Below are 18,156 nucleotides of genomic sequence, written 5' to 3'. Positions count from 1 at the left end.
AATTCACAACCTCAGAAAGTACACACCCCCTGACTTGTTTCTTAAATTTTGTTGTGTTACAGCCTGAATTAAAAACAACATTTTTATTGAGATTTTCTGTCACTGGCCGACACACAATACCCCATAATTACAAATGAAAAGCTGAAATGTCTGAAGTCAATAAGTATTCAACCCCTTTGTTATGGCAAGCCTAAATAAGTTCAAGAATAAAAATGTGCTTAATAAGTCACATAATAAGTTGCATGGACTCACTCTGTGTGCAATAACAGTGTTAAATATGATGTTTGAGTGACTATTTCATCTCTGTACCCCACACATTCAATTATCTGTAAGGTCGCTCAGTTGAGCAGTGAATTTCAATCACAGATTCAACCACAAGGACCAGGTATGTTTTCCAATGCCTCGCAAAGAAGGTAGACAGGTAAAAAAAAGCAGACATTGAATACCCCTTTGAGCATGGTGAAGTTATTAATTACACTTTGGATGGGGTATCAATACACCAAGTCACTATAAAGATACAGGCGGTCCTTCCTAACCGGAGTGTTGCCGGAGAGGAAGAAAACCGCTCAGGCATTTCACCATCAAGCCAATGGTGACTAAAACAATTACTGCGATAGGAGAAAACTGAGAATGGATCATGAAAACAAGGAAGGCTGTACAGAATACAATATTCCAAAACATGCATCCTGTTTGCAATAAGGCAGTAAAGTAAAACTATCAAAAATGTGGCAAAGAAATTAACTTCATGTCCTGAATACAAAGCGTTATGTTTGGGGCAAACACAACACATCACTGAGTACCACTCTGACCAGAAATATCCCTGAAGGAGCTGCAAAGCTCCACAGCAGAAATTGGAGTATCTGTCCATAGGACCACTTTAAGCCGTACACTTCACAGAGCTGAGCTTTACGGAAGAGTGGCCAGAAAAAAAGCCATTGCTTTAAGAAAGAAAAAATATGCAAGCACGTTTGGTGTTCGCCAAAAGGCATGTGGGAGACTCCCCAAACATATGGAAGAAGGTACTCTGGTCAGAGGAGAATAAAATTATGCTTTTTGGCCATCTATGTCTGGCGCAAACCCAACACCTCTCATCACCCCGAGGGCACCATGTTTTTCATGGGCAGGGACTTTGAAACTGGTCAGAATTAAAGGAATGATGGATGGTGCTTGATACAGGGAAAGTCTTGAGGGAAACCTGTTTCAATCTTCCAGAAATTTGAGACTGGGACAGAGGTTCACCTTCCAGCAGGACAATGACCCTAAGCATACTGCTAAAGCAACACTTGAGTGGTTTTAACGTGAACCATGTAAATGTCTTGGAATGGCCTAGTCAAAGCCCAGACCTCAATCCAATTTAGAATCTGTGGTATAATTTAAAGATAGCTGTACACCAGCGGAACCCATCCAATTTGAAGGACCTGGAGCAGTTTAGCCTTGAAGAATGGGCAAAAATCCCAGTGACTAGATGTGCCAAGCTTATAAAGATATACCCCAAGAAACTTGCAGCTGTAATTGCTACAAAAGGTGACTCTACAAAGTATTGACTTTGGGGGGGGGGGGGGGGGGTTGAATAGTTATGCATGCTGTTTTTTGTCTTATTTCTTCTTCTTTTTTGTCTTATTTACCTGGGAGTCAAGTTGGATCCTTCTCCGTCCTTCAATGCCCACATAAAACAAATATGTAAAATGTAATTTTTCCATCTTAAAAACATGACTAGATGTTGTCAAGATCTTTGCAGATGAGCCAAAAATACCAAATGCCATTGCGCAGGTTCTTAAGCTTGTTCCTCATGTTTTAGCTAGAGCAAATCATGCCTTTGATGGTGTGATTGATACCACTCTTTGACACAATAATGCAATATATCAGGTTACTGATGGATAGGTTTGGATTTTGTCAAGAATAGGCCGTCTTGGATTCATGTCATGCAGTGAGTCACTTTTCAGTGGAAAAGTGAGCCACTGCCTACTTCCATGTCACCTACACAGCGATGCAGACTCTTATCTTCCGAAGTTGAGGTCTCTCACCTGTTTGGTATTCAGATGACCACACTGAGGGTCCAGCAGTCCAGACATGTCATAGTACCTGATAAGTAGAGTGTCGGACTCCTCCAGGCTTGGAGCAATCTTCCCAATCTCTGTCATCAAACACCACTCTCTTAAGGTCACTGAGAGTGAGGGCATGCTGACCAACTCTATCATCAATTCCTAAGGCATTTAGTTGTCAATGTTATTTATCATCAAAATCGTCATAATAATATTCTCCCAACAGAAAATATTTTTGCTTATTGAATAGAGTTCAAGTGGTGATGAAATAAATCACAAGAGCCTTTGTTTCAATCACAGTCCAGGTGCCCATGGATGTGCCTGACTTGACTCCCTGAACATTTTGTAAAACTGTGTATTGTAGAGCTTCAGGATGGCTGACCCTGACTGCACCACATGACCCATTGAAATTATTTTTGAGCACAGATTTCTCCAAACCAATGTATCCATTCTGCGAGTTTCTCTTTTCTTTGAAGCTATCACATTATTTCCATTCACCTGCAACAAGAACTCAGATGTGTGAGTGATTTTTGAATTTTGAAACTGTATCCATACTGAAAGCTCTCTCTTCTTAGGCTGAGGATGAGGAGGATGAGGACCAGCCTCTGAGCCTGTCCTGGCCAGACACCATGCGCAAGCGTTTCACCTACCTCTTAATCATGCCCATCATCTTCCCTCTGTGGCTAACACTGCCCGATGTCAGGAAACCAGTAAGTGCTTACCGTCCATTTCTATCTCTTACTGTTCCAGTTTGTCAGATAGAGAATTAGAAATGTGTCCCAAATGGCACCATATTCCCTATGTAGTGCACTACACCCTATGGGCCTTGGTCAAAGCTAGTATAGGGAATTGGGTGCCATTTGTGACACAGACATAGAGAAAGACTGTTTGATACGAACTGTATCTGTTTAGCTCAGTTGGTAGAGCATGGCGCTTGTAACGCCAGGGTAGTGGGTTCGATTCCCGGGACCACCCATACGTAGAATGTATGCACACATGACTGTAAGTCGCTTTGGATAAAAGCGTCTGCTAAATGGCATATATTATTATTATTATTATACTTATTTTTCTATAACTGGTAATTGTGTGATGAGTTATTTGCTGTAGATACCTGTATACCATAGTATTGAGGCTTCATTTCTGTCATTTCCATCTTCATAGTAACTATATATTTTTCCTCCTTTTGTCTAACAGACTGCAAAGAAGTTCTTTCCCATCTCATTTCTGGGCTCTATATGTTGGATTGCTGGATTCTCCTACTTAATGGTGTGGTGGGCTCACCAGGTACGTGGGGAACAGTGGAGGCTAAAATAATTGAACCGTTTTTCACACTACTGAGCCTTACCGAACCAAGACAAACAAGCTGTAATAAGCTGATCTGGTTATTCATAGGGCTGTGGCAGGTATAACATTTTGTCAGCCCGTGGTTGTCAAGCAAATAACTGCCGGTCTCACGGCAATTGACTGTTAATTAATATAAACAAATTTAGCATCTCCTGGCTTCCACACATAGCCTACAAGCCACTCATGCAGAACTTTGTAACTTCTACGTTTTTAAAAAGTCATATAAATCAATTTAATATGGCCTACACCTTCACATTAAATCCATGATTTATTTTAGACAGTTCTAAAGAACCATGATATGAAGAAAATTTACTCTATTTCAGAAGAAATAGCCTTCCTCGTGTTAGGCCCTGATATGGCTATGCCATACAGCTGTGAACTACGCTATTTAATTAAGCTGACAGGATTTTCTTAGAATTAGGGGGTATTAAAGTATGAAGAATACAATTGAACATGGCTTAATAAAATAGAAAGGATATTTTCTCCAAATGATTTCAAAGGAAGTGAGCACCTTCGGCTTTTCCTGTGTTGAGCGGTTAACAAAGAAACTGGTCCCACTATATGCTTAATTTAGAGTTATTTATGGAACTTTAGTTGTGTTTGGATTTTGTATCAATTCTAAGGCTGCATGATGGGACTCTAATGATGATTTGAAAAAAATAGCATGAAAGGCATGATCTCTAATTTGTTTCTTGTGCAAGCTGCACACACTTCATCAGTCTCTCATTCACAATTTGACAAGCACTTGATAATATTCACCAGACCTTATTAGCCAATGCCCGTCAAGTGATTGGGTCCTTCTCACAGGCATTTCAGCTAAAAGTAGGCTACAAGTAAATGAAGACAGACACATTGGGGACAAAACTGCGCGCGTTCCTTTTATTGAATTCTGAGGCAAATATTAAATATGTTAGAACTGTCAACGTTTAGCCTACTTTTCGTCAGCCAGCAAGTTATCCTGCCTCTTGTCCATCCTTAAAGGGTTCTCCTAATCCTGTTCGAGTGGGCGGATTTCCTCATCTTTCTTGCCAGCCATGATTTTGGGCAGCTCCATGGTAAGAAATGTCACTGTTCCTGGTGCAAAAACACTGCTGTCCTGGAGCTCCAGTAAATTATATTACTAAGCTGCTCCAGAATGTTCTACACCAGGATATGCACCTCAAAACAATAGGGAGGGTCCGGGTGGGCGACTGTCCATGGTGGCGGCTCCGGCGTGGGACGTGGACTCCACTCAACCACTGTCTTAGTCCCTCCTCGCGTCCTTGGATAGTCCACCCTTGGATAGTCCACTCGCCGCCGACCATGGCCTAGTAGTCCTCACCCAGAACCCCACTAGACTGAGGAGCAGATCGGGACTGAGGGGCATCTCGTGACTGAGGGGCATCTCGTGACTGAGGGGCAGCTCGTGACTGAGGGGCAGCTCGTGACTGAGGGGCAGCTCGTGACTGAGGGGCAGCTCGGAACTGAGGGGCAGCTCGGAACTGAGGGGCAGCTCGGAACTGAGGGGCAGCTCGGAACTGAGGGGCAGCTCGGAACTGAAGGGCAGCTCGGAACTGAGAGGAAGCCCAGTACTGAGATGAAGCTCAGGCAGGTAGTAGGCTCCGGTAGATCCTGGCTGGCTGGCGAATCTGGAAGATTCTGGTTGACTAGCAGATCTGGAAGAGTCTGGTTGACTAGCAGATCTGGAAGAGACTGGTTGACTGGCAGATCTGGAAGAGACTGGTTGACTGGCAGATCTGGAAGAGACTGGTTGACTGGCAGATCTGGAAGAATCTGGTTGACTGGCAGATCTAGAAGATCATGGCTGACTGGCGGATCTAGCTGCTCTATGCAGACTGGCAGCTCCTGGCCGACTGGCAGATCCTGGCCGACTGGCAGATCCTGGCCGACTGGCACTTCTGGCGGATCCTGGCTGACTGGCACTTCTGGCGGATCCTGGCAGACTGGTGGATCCAGGCTGACTGGTGGATCTAACTGATCCTGACAGACTGGCGACGCTGGGTAAACTGGCGGCGCTGGGCAGACTGGCGGCGCTGGGCAGACTGGCGGCGCTGGGCAGACTGGCGGCGCTGGGCAGACTGGCGACGCTGGGCAGACTGGCGGCGCTGGGCAGACTGGCGGCGCTGGGCAGACTGGCGGCGCTGGGCAGACTAGCGGCGCTGGGTAGGCGGGAGACTCCGGCAGCGCAGTAGAGGAGAAAGGCTCTGGCTGCGCTAAACAGGCGGGAGACTCCAGCAGCACAGGAGAGGAGAAAAGCGCTGGCTGCGTTGAACAGGCGAGGCGCACTGAAAGCCTGGTGCGTGGTGCTGGAACTGGTGGTACTGGATCGAGGACATGCACAGGCAGCCTGGTGCGTGGAGCTGCTACCGGAGGACTGGAGTGTGGAGGTGGCACAGGATGGGCTAGACCGTGAAGGCTTACTGGAGATCTTGAGAGCAGTGTTGGCACAGGACGTGCAAGGCTAGGGATGTGCACAGGAGGCTTAGTGCGTGAGGCTGGCGCATTTTTCACCAGCCGACCTCAGGACATGTATGGAGCGCTGACCCAGGTGCCATTAAATCCCGACACGATCCGTCGGACGAATATCGTATCTATAGCACCATACTAGCAACTCCCTCATTACTCTCTCCTCCACTTTCCCCATTAACTCCTTCACAGTCTCTGCTTCGCTCACCTCTAACACCGGCTCTGGTTCTGGTCTCCTCCTTGGCTCCTCACGATAAACAAGGAGAGTTGAATCAGGTCTATCTCCTGACTCAGCCATACTCTCCCTGAGCCCCCAAAAAAAAATCTTTTTGGGGCTGGTTCTCGGGCTTCCAACCGCGTCGCCGTGCTGCCTCCTCATACCAGCGCCTCTCCGCTTTAGCCGCCTCTATTTCTTCCTTGGGACGCCGATATTCTCCAGGCTGAGCCCAGGGTCCTTTTCCGTCTAATTCCTCCTCCCATGTCCAATTATCCAAGTGGTGCAGCCTCTCCCACTGCAACTGCTCTTCACGATTAACAGGGAGAGTTTGCTCAGGTTTGAACCCTGACTCAGCCACTCTCTTTCTGTGCCCTCCCCCAATAAATATTTGGGGTTTACTTTTGGTTTTCGCTCTGCGCCGACGTGTCTTTCTTTTTGACTCCATTCGCCTATAGCCCTCTTCGCATTGCTCCAGTGAATCCCAGGCGGGCTCCTGCACTCTCTCTGGGTCGGCCGCCCACCTGTCGATTTCTTCCCACGTCATATACTCCATGCCTCTGCTATCCATAACGTCCTCCCTTCGCTGTTCAAGCTGTCGCTGCCTGTTAACACACTGCTCGGTCCGAGTGTGGTGGGTGATTCTGTAACGGCGTTCTTCGTTTGTAGAATGAGAGTCGGACCGTAATGCAGCGTAGTGGTTACTCATGTCTTTAATGAAAGGAAAAAAGCGATACATGAAATAACTATACAAATACGAAAACAACAAACAGAACGTGAAACCTATTACAGCCTATCTGGTGAAACTACACAGAGACAGGAACAATCACCCACAAAATACAAAGCGAAACCAGGCTACCTAAATACGGTTCCCAATCAGAGACAACGAGAATCACCTGACTCTGATTGAGAACCGCCTCAGGCAGCCAAGCCTATACAACACCCCTAATCAGCCGCGATCCCACATACTACAAACCCCAATACGAACATACAATAAAACATAAACCCATGTCACACCCTGGCCTGATCAAATAATAAAGAAAACACAAAAATACTATGACCAAGCCATGACAACAGGTGTGTTGTAATAAAAGCGAGTGGTGTCCACTGATTAAATGCAGTCTTTCTGCATTGTGAAGAGGGAAATCCCAGATATTCACAAAGTTTGTGATGAATGACCGGTTGTTTCTTCATGCAAAAAAGGTTTGGAGTTTAATTTCAATTAAGCTGCTTTATTTTAGGGGTTTAGTGAAGGTGGGTCATGTTTTACCCTTAGGACAAGGGAAGTATACAGAATGTTAAGACTACACAAGGGTTAAACTACTAACACACAGTTCAGACACCCATGCATACTCCACAAGATATGCCACAAGAGGTCTCTTCACAATCCCCAATTCAAGAATAGACTATGGGAGGTGCACAGTACTACGCGGGGCCATGGCTACATGGAACTCTATTCTACATCAGGTAACTCATGCAAGCAGTAGGATCAGATTTAAAAGACGGTTAAAATACACCTTATTGAAAAACGGGGACCATGAAGAAACACACAGGCACACAGGATTTTCTATTTGTAGATATGTGGTAGTAGAGTAGTAGCCTGAGGGAACACACTTTGTTGTTGCCTTGGCAGCAGCTAATGGGGATCCTTAATAAATATAAATGAGTAGGTCTAACAAACAGCAAAAGCACTAGCCTATGTCAATCTACTATCTCCCATAGTACAAAAGTTGAACTATTCTATTGGTCAACTTGTCCTTCTGTGCAATAAATAAATATTTCAAACATACTCTGGGACAGTTGTGGGATGCGATAGATCCCAAATTAATAAAACCATACCATAAAAAACTTTCAAAAGCAATGAGGCTGATGTAACAGATAAGAACATTTAGCTTAAAATGTTAGTAAACTATTAAGCTATACATTAAGTGTGCCCTCAGGCCCATACTCGACTACCACATATCTACAACACAAAATCCATGTGTACGTGTGTGCATAGTGTGTATGTTATTGTGTGTTTGTATGCATGTGTCTGTGCCTATGTTTGTGTTGCTTCACAGCCCCTGCTGTTCTATAATCAAATTTTACTGCTTGTATGAGTTACTTGATGAGGAATAGAGTTCTATGTAGTCATGGTTCTATGTAGTACTGTGCGCCTCCCATAGTCTGTTCTGGACTGGGACTGTGAAGAGACCTCTAGTGGCATGTCTTGTGGGGTGTGCATGGGTTTCTGAGCTCTGTGCCAGCTGTTCAAACAGACAGCTTGGTGCATTCAACACCTCTCACAAATACAAATAGTGATGAAGTCAATCTCTCCTCCACTTTGAGCTAGGAGAGATTGACATGCATATTATTAATGTTAGTGCTCTGTGTACATCTAAGGGCCTGCCATGCTGCCCTGTTCTGAGCCAATTGCAATTTTCTTAAGTCCCTCTGTGGCACCTGACCACATGACTGAACAGTAGTCCAGGTGCAACAAAACTAGGGCCTGTAGAACTTGCCTTGTTGATAGTGCTGTTAAGAAGGCAGAGCAGCGCTTTATTAGAGACAGACTTCTCCCCATCTTAGCTACTATTGCATCAACATGTTTTGACCATGACAGTTTACAATCCAGGGTTACTCCAAGCAGTTTAGTCACATCAACTTGCTCAATTTCCACATGATTAATTACAAGATTTAGTTGAGGTTTAGGATTTAGTGAATGATTTGTCCCAAATACAATTATTTTAGTTTTTTTAAATATTTAGGACTAACTTATTCCTTTCCACCCATTCTGAAATTAACTACAGCTCTTTGTTAAGTGTTGCAGTCATTTCAGTCACTGTAGTAGCTGACGTGTATAGTTTTGAGTCATCCGCATTCATAGACACACTGGCTCTACTCAAAAGTAAAGACTGAAAAAAACCTGTAGAAATGTTGCGCAACATGAGCTCATGGGCTCTCTTGAAGTGTTTGATTATATTTGCGATTCCATTTGCATTGATGTCAGAGTGACAAGAGAGCGCTTAGGACCAGGCAATTAGCACATTTGCTAATAAGCATTAGAGCTTGAAGCAGCATAATTACCGTGACTAAACGGTCACTTTGAATTTGACTTCCATCATGATTCGTGACCGCCGTTGTGGAGGCAATGAGGTCACCGTAACAGCCCTAGTTATTCATACACCATAGCTGCTAAAAAATGCAGGATGGTTCAGTATTACATTTTGTGAAATCATGTTACCTTTTGTGAAGACACTAAACCACGTTCTCACACAGAACAACACACAAGCATGTTTTCAAGAAAGTGGGTAATTAGAAAAGTAGCAGGATATTCGGAGGGTAAGAATGCTGTGGGATTGTTATTAGCAGCCTTCTGTGAAATGTATTCAGGCTAAGACCTGGATGTCATTCAAAGCTAGACAGCACCAAATAGTCAGAGTGCCAAAGTATTTCCTGTCCCCGAATACTGGGTATTTCTCCTCATGCATGTTAACAGAATGGAATATATATATATATATATATATATATATATATGTCCAAAGTATAGCTCACTTTCATTCCTCTACTCTACCCCTCAGCGAAGAAAACAAATATTTAGTTTTATTTACCCAATTTATTTATCTTTTCTATCTACAGGTTGGAGAGACCATTGGGATTACAGAAGAGATCATGGGCTTGACTATATTAGCAGCTGGTACCTCCATTCCTGACCTAATCACCAGTGTCATTGTTGCACGGAAGGGGCTGGGAGACATGGCTGTGTCCAGCTCTGTGGGCTCCAACATCTTTGACATCACTGTTGGGTACGCTAATATCATCAGTACTGTGACCACTCTTCTATTGAATTACTAATTTCTTTTAATATCTGTTAGTTTCACATTTTGAAAGATAAAATTATTCTCACAGTGCTGGGGGAAGTTTTTACATATTACATAGTAACAGTCAAATTACTTTGTTCTTGTCCAATAGTGAATTTGGGATTCGCTAAAACCACAATAATTACACTTGGATACCATTTTCATAACAATTATTTCCATCTATATGATAAATGCTTGCCAGATATATGATGTAAAAGTTAATTGAACTTTGTTTTATTCTCTAATTCGTTTGATTGAATAAGGTTTGCCCATGGGTGACATGGAAGTTCCCACAAAAAAAACACATCTAGTTGTTTCATCTAGTTATTTTTAAGTAACTGGTTTACTCAACTTTTCGGTCAAGGTGTTACCTGAACTTAAAATGTTTAGTTGGATCAAACCTAGCTCCAACATGAGAAAAGGTAGGCAAAAATTCTGTTAATTTAAAATTATTTGTTTGCTCAATTTGCCTCATATGTTCATTCAACTAGATTTTTAATATTTTTATATCTTACCTAAAAAATGCCCGCGGAACTAGTTACACACACAGTGCTGTTAACATACAATGTTTTCAACTTATATATTTGACGCACATGCTTACATTGTGCATGTTAATTTATACAGTAATTGTTATTTAACATGTCTTCAATTGGGATTTGAACTCACAACCTCTAGGTTCATAGCTTTCCGATCTTCCTTCTACGCCACCCTGTCTGTGTCAATTAGCAGTTAATCAGACAATTTTTTCATAATTGATTTACTTATTTAAGCTATTTTAGGGTTTTCTGTATAGTTCTCTAATGTTGATGGGGCATACTACTCTGTTTTAATGCTGCTACTTAATCACTGTGATCACTTATAACAGAGCCGAGATTTACGTTGAAGTGCAACGTTTAGCAATACTGTTGAGATCAGTTACCTGCCCTTTTCCATGACATAGACCATCCAGGTGAAAGCTATTATCCTTTATTGATGTCCCATGTTAACCCCACTTCATTAGTTTAGATGAAGGGGAAGAGGCACATTAAAGAAAGATTTTCAAGCCTTGAGACAATTGAGACATGGTTTCCGTGTATGGGTGATATTCAGAGGGCAAATGGACAAGACACACTATTTACAGTGCCTTCAGAAAGTATGTAATACTTTAATACTTTTGCTGTGTTACAGCCTGAATTTGAAATTAATTAAATTGAGATGTTTTTGTCACTGGCTTACACACAATACCCAATAATGACATAGTGTAATTCTTTTTTTTAATGTTCCAAATGTATTCAAATCTGAAATGTCAATAAGTATTCAACCCCTTTGTTATGGCAAACCTAAATAAGTTCAGGAGTAAAATTTTGCTTAACAAGTCACATAATAAATTACATAGAATTACTCATTGTGCAATAACAGTGTTAACCATAATTGTTGAATGACTCTACCTCACCTCTATACCCCACCTATATAATTATATGTATGGTTCCTCAGTCGAACAGTGAATTTCAAACACAGATTCAACCAAAAAAACAGGGAGGTTCTTCCTCAAAGAAGAGCACCTATTGGTAGATGAGTAAAAAAAAGCAGACATTGAATATCCATTTGAGCATGGTGTAGTTATTAATTAATTACACATTGGATGGTGTATCAAGCCACCCAGTCACGACAAAGATACAGGCATCCTTCCCAACTCAGTTTCCAGAGAGGAAGGAAACAGCTCAGGGATTTCACCATGAAGCCAATGGTGACTTTAAAACAATTACAGATTTTAATGGCTGTGATAGGAGAAAACTGAGGATGGATCACATGCATACACACATACACATGATAACATACGCATACATATATATATTTTCCAATTGGTAGTTACAGTTTTGTCCCATCGCTGCAACTCCCGTACAGACTCGGGAGAGGCGAAGTTCGAGAGTCATGCGTCCTCTGCAGTGGCAATTTTAGCATGTAAATCTTGGTGGTCAAAAAAAAGTGAGATGCATGCCAGCAAAGCCACTAAACAATACATGAATTGCACTCAAACGGTGCCCACAAACGACCTACATAAAGCTGTCCCAACAGCAGTCCAAACATCTTACTACTGCTACACCTGGCTATCATCGGAGCCTTGTCTGGCATCAAAGCAGTTCATTCAGCCTCATTTACTGCCTTTTAAAAATATATTGTTGATATGGCTGACTTGCTTAAACAAATGTAGTTTCTAATGACAATTGAGATGTACAAACTATGGCATAAGGGGACGACAAGTGGATAAGAGGCAAGCCGAGCTAGGACGGATGTAGGCAATATAACTATTTGTTTAGCACTTTTGAAATGTACAGCAACAGAATTCAGAACATGGGCTGTTCTTACAGTGTTCTCACTGTACACCAAGTCATAACCATAGGATAAATAAAGGGGGCATATAAGCAGACATGGAAAGCTCTTACGATATTGGATGATAACCTTTCTCTAAAACAGGTTATAGGCTACATGTGCATCACCAAGTCAGAACAGTAGGCCAAATTAAGAGAGGCAAATAGACCAAATTATTAGGGTGAGGCTCATGGACTTCTAACACCTTACTACACAACATACACCTAGTATTACTTTCTTAGCTACAGTATACACATCTCCCTGGCATATACATATCCATGTTTAGACTCACCTTGTTGTGCTGTGCTCCCTTGAACAGGAAGGTGGCTATTTTCCCAGTCGGAGCTGGTTTAATCCCGACTTCCCAGTTGTCTTGAATTCACTAAAGTCAGGTTTTCACAGTTCCAAGTTAACAGTTGTTTTGAACGCGGCACAAATCATGCTTCATTGACAGCATGGCCAATGTTGAATGTTTATCATTTTACACTTGTAAAAGAGCCCCTTAATCCCAGATTTGGCACCACACAGCCACTCCACTGAATAGCAGGCTAGTGATTGCTTTGCAATGCTTGCAGTTAACATTAGGCACTGTCACTGATTCCTTCCATTGTTGAATTTCTGATTTCCAGCTTGGGTAATGTTTATGTCCAATGGCCGATGAGCACCGATACGTTTTATCTATAATTTCTCTTCATTATTTCTCTTCATATGACAAGGATTTTCAAGTAGATTGTTGACTTGATTCAGGATGATGACTGCTAGCTATAATTTTGAAAGTATGATGTTGACATCATCAGTCCAACCAACTGTAATGTGATTTGTCGTCATTTTATCTGTGGCCAATGACCTTGAGCCCTCTTGGATGGGCACTTCTAATGTAACTCTATGGCAGCACCCAAGTGGCTAGAATTTTCTCCCCTTAGACTTGCGGTGATGTATTGTCCCCATGAGTGACTGAGCCAATCACGGCGCAACGCTCCGTATCCTCTGCTGGCTTGCCCCGCCACCACAGAAAGAACTGAGCGAGGCTGAAACACCGACATTTTGGAGCTGCCTTACTCAAGAAAATAAAAAAAGAGACCATGTTTGTATGCAGCTTTATTAACACAATGATATATATATATATTTCTGTACATTGTTAGCAAATTGATATGTGACACATATTGACAGTGGTCCTCCGAAAGATGACCCTGCCAAGCAGCACTGCTCGCTTAACCCGGAAGCCTGCCGCACCAATGTGTCGGGAAAAACACTGTACACCTGATGTCCGTGTGCATGCGCTCGGACAAGGACATCCCGGCCGGCCAAACCCTCCCCTAACCAGGACGATGTTGGGCCAATTGTGCGTCGCTTCATGGGTCTCCCGGTCATGGCCGGCTGCGACACAGCCCAGGATTGAACCCTGATCTGTAGTGACTCCTCAAGCACTGCAGTGCCTTAGACCGCTGTGCCACTCAGGAGGCCCCAACAATTAACTTTTTGTCCTGAATACAAAGTTTGGGGCAAATCCAATACAACACATTATTGAGTACCTCTCTCGATATTTTCAAGCATAGTGTTGGCTGCATCATGTTAAGGGTATGCTTGAAATCGTTAAGGACTGGGGAGTTTTTCAGGATAAAAAGAAACTGAATGGAGCTAGGCACAGACAAAATCCTAGAGGAAAATCTGTTTCCGTCTGCTTAACACCAGACACTGGGAGATTTCAGCAGGACTATAACTTAAAACACAAGGCTAAATATACACTGGAGTTGCTTACCAAGAAGATAGTGAATGTTCCTGATTGGCCAGGTTACATTTTTGACTTAAATATACTTGAAAATATATGGCAAGACCTGAAAACTAATTTGACAGAGCTCAAGGAATTCTGAAAAGAATAATCGGCAAATGTTGCACAATCCAGGTGTGGAAAGTTCTTAAAGACTCAGATGGACTCAGCTGTATTAGCTGCCTCTACAAAGTAGTGACTCAGAGGAGTGAATGTACATATGTAAATAAGATATTTCTGTAATTAATTTTCAAGACATTTGCAAAAATTCCTAAAAACATGTTTTCACTCTGTGTGTGTGTGTTTATTTTGTGTGTTTCAGCCTGCCGTTCCCATGGCTCCTCTGGTCAATCATCAACAACATGCAGCCTGTGGCGGTGAGTTCTAACGGGCTGTTCTGCGCCATTGTGCTGCTCTTCCTCATGCTCATCTTTGTCATTATCTCAATTGCTGCCTGCAAGTGGCGGATGAGCAAGCTGCTGGGCTTCATCATGTTCGTGCTCTACTTAGTGTTCCTGGTGGTCAGCGTTATGCTGGAAGACAAAATCATCGCCTGCCCTATATCCATTTGAAAATCCTCTCCCTCCACTCCTGCCAGAAAGCATTCACCCCTAACACAAGATTCAAGAAGCATGGGGATGGGATGGAGGAAAGACTCCTACAAGAATGAGGCCGCAAGATATGGCTCAGCGGATTCATTGGTCGGAAGTAGATAATTATTATTATTATTTTTTTGTGTGCGTGTAGATGGCTGGGGGTTTACATTTTTGGGGGGATGGTGGGTGGTGTATTAGCCAGGTAGAGGAACAACTATGCCATCTTATGCATGTCACCTGTTTTACTAGATCAGTTGATTCTGGACTACTTCTAGCAGATTGAGGATTCTGACCTCCTGTGGACTTTGAGGTCAGGAAGTACACAAGAGACTTCTGACAAAGCTGGCTGAGCTTGGCACAACAGACCAGTGTTGCCACAATATTGTTCTCAGCTTCAGAATTGATTGTAAAAAAATAATTCAAATAACACTTTGGATGACCCTCTGACTTCACTGACTGACTAGATGACTTCACTCAACTTGTCACTCCAGTGTGTGTTGTTCTAGTGAGTTTGATGATGAGCAACCCTTGGATGAAGGGATGTTGCTGATGCTACACACAAAGCATTGGTTTTACATAAGACTAAAATATGGTTTTGAGCCATAAACTTCTCCTCTCTTGTGTACTTAGTGACCAAGCATCAAAAGATGAAACAGTCCAAGCAGTTTTGCATGCAGAGCTGGAGATAGGAACAGATTTTTCCTAATTCATCTTGTGTTCTGTCCAAAATCTCAAACTTTACATCCCCCCTTCCAGATGTCATTGCTCACCATGTCTCTTTGATTGACACACTAGCTATAATTACTGAAATAGGAGTAGCGTCAGTTGTACTGTCGCAGTAATATGTACTGTAGGTGGATTTGGACTCTTCCTGGGTCTTGATAGGCCTACTGATTATCTTATCCTCTTCTCAACCTGCCATTGGACATAAGAGTTCATAATGTACAGAGCTTGCCATTCTTCACACGCCAATTAAACTCTACTGGAAAATGTTGACTTGGAACCCAATTCAATCAATTTGCAGAAAAGGAAAACCACACCACGTTTGACCCAATGTTTACTCTGCAAAGGACAGATGTGGTCACACATCAATATCCAATGACTACAGACCTTATTCAGAGTTGAGATACGCGAATGCAACTGGTAATTTTGCATGAATCATTCATTCACATCTCAATTTAGAATAACGCCAACAGTCTGCAAGAAGAAGAGTTTCTGAGTGAAACCACAGGGTAGTTTTCCTTTATCTGCACATGATTGAATCAGCCTTAACTGTAGCATCTCAGAATATATAATAGCTTACAATGTTATTCATTCTGAATAAGCAAAGCATGTGTAAACTCAGATAGGACACTCATAACCAATATGTCTATGTCAAAATAAGGTAGTAGTTAAAAGAACTGGCACTCAATGTTTGAAAGAATCATACAATGATCTATTTAGATTAGTCAATGTTTAGCACACTCTTGAAATTAAGACTTGAATATTCAGGCTCCTAGAGAAGTTTATAGTAGGAGGGAAATGCATGATGAAAAATATCAGGCCGAATTGTGTTATACCTGTGAGAATTTTCTCTCAAAAAATAATGAATTCTCAAATATTTAACATTTCGCTATTTCTTTGACTCAATAGTATTAGGCTTCTATGTACAAAATGTCAACAACTATGTGTGGTTAATATCTATCAACCTTGTGCAATTTATTTTCAATTGAAAGGTGTTTTGTCTGCATATATGCAGTCTGTATACTCTCTGTATACAGTAATAGCAAATCAATGGAGGTTATATTACCAGTATTTTGCAGCAAACTGAAACATGCAAACAGAATTATTGAATTATGTATTAAGTTAGCAATTCTCATGCAGTCATTTTCACAGTCACCCACGCTGTACTTCAAGTTAGTGTTCCTTCTTTTTATTACCAATTAACCATCGAGTGACTTTTACGAAGAAGTATCAATCAACAGTAGTGACCATGATCCTCACACAAAAATCTGCAAAAAGCCATTTTTGTTTTGTTTATACAGCAAAGTGATTAGATAACACAACATATAACAGCATTACCTTACGTCTTTGGTTTTAAATTCAAATTCACTCCACTCAGAGGTAAAAGCCTATTCTGGCAAAGAGCCTCCTCACAAGAAACAGTCAACTTCTAGGAACATGGATATCACAAAACCAACAGCAATATACTGTATGTACTGTATGTGTCAGGGTTAGGGTCAATTATTTTATATATATATATATATATATATTTAATGAAATTCCACTTTTCTATGTATTTATTTAAGCTTTATTTACATGGTGAAGAATTAGATGGGGAAGACAGGCAAGGAAGAGATAAAGTCTGCTGGGGTGCGGCAGGGATTAAATCCACGACTGTCAGCACTTGTGCATTCTGGGAGTATTATCATTGGACCACAGTGTCCAATTAAATTGCAAAATTGTATTGGTCACACCCCACAGGAAGCAGAATTTGAATTGAATTTGAAATAACTGAAATAGAATTGAATTCTATCAAATTTAAATGGGTAATCTATTCTACACATCCCTATGAAATATATTTATTTTGACATGGTTACCAATACTTTTCAGATAAGCTTGATATTATTTTTTTGTCAAGAGATGTTAACACTGTTGTTCACTGACATTCTGGAGTATTTGAACTAATGCATTTTGGGAAAAAAATGTTTTCTGATATTTAACATATAAATTAATTATGAATTACTATAGACAACCTGACATGATTTAAAAAATTTCAATTGTTTAAAATTTTGTAGGTTGTCTATAGTATTTAACATGTAAAGTAATGATGAATTACTATAGACAACCAACAAAAAAGTAAAAGTTAAACAATTGAAATGTTTTAATCATGTCAGGTTGTCTATAGTAATTCATAATGAATTCATATGTTAAATATCAGAAAAAAATATTTTTCCAGAATGCATTAGTTCAAATACTCTAGAATGTCAGTGAACAACAAAATGTTAACATCTCTTGACAAAAATACAACAAAAATACTGTTTGTGAACTTTGAGTTCTAATTAAGCTTATTTGAAAATGAATCTGTATTCTTTGCTGTAATAAGTGGCAGGTGCTTTTGGTAAAATATTTGTCAAAGAAATTAGACTTTAATGTTTCATCGCAGTTGAATTTCTTTGAATTGCTTTGAATTAAATTCGACTTCCTGAGAGATGTGTCCAATTCGAATTTCAATTCATGGGTTGAATTTAATTAAATGCAGAAATTCTGAATCAACCCCAACCCTGGTATGTGTCATTGAGAATTGCATTTCCATGCATTCGACTGATGTACTTGTCTGTTGTGACCTCACTAACCTACACATTTGGAAACTATTTCTCCTGAAATCCTCCAAAATCTCCACATGACTTACTTTCAGATATCTAAACTTTCCAAACACACCTTTTCTCAGTTCAATCTCTGTATATTTGCAAGAGTATACTGGAAAATATGGATAACTAAATAATGTGAATGTATGAGGAAAATGCATCTGAGGAATTTGGGCTTGTTACCCATGAGT

At 41.3% G+C, this 18,156-nt stretch overlaps 1 protein-coding gene across 2 annotated transcripts in view; it reads left to right on the top strand.

The window, feature by feature from the left end:
* Positions 1-17,303, top strand: part of LOC124008405 (sodium/potassium/calcium exchanger 2-like) — a 162,060-nt gene extending 144,757 nt beyond the window's left edge. For both annotated transcript variants that reach the window (XM_046319666.1, XM_046319665.1), the window contains 4 exons: positions 2,618-2,752; positions 3,237-3,326; positions 9,685-9,851; positions 14,345-17,303. In XM_046319666.1, the coding sequence (XP_046175622.1) occupies positions 2,618-2,752; positions 3,237-3,326; positions 9,685-9,851; positions 14,345-14,594 (642 nt within the window). In that variant the 3' untranslated portion in view covers positions 14,595-17,303. The remainder of the gene's footprint in view (positions 1-2,617; positions 2,753-3,236; positions 3,327-9,684; positions 9,852-14,344) is intronic.
* Positions 17,304-18,156: the final 853 nt, after the last annotated feature.

The sequence above is a fragment of the Oncorhynchus gorbuscha genome, linkage group LG21, assembly GCF_021184085.1.
Source record: "Oncorhynchus gorbuscha isolate QuinsamMale2020 ecotype Even-year linkage group LG21, OgorEven_v1.0, whole genome shotgun sequence".
Classification (NCBI taxonomy): domain Eukaryota; kingdom Metazoa; phylum Chordata; class Actinopteri; order Salmoniformes; family Salmonidae; genus Oncorhynchus; species Oncorhynchus gorbuscha.
The sequence above is the reverse complement of the archived record's forward strand: the minus strand, read 5'-3'. Positions and strand labels throughout refer to the sequence as shown.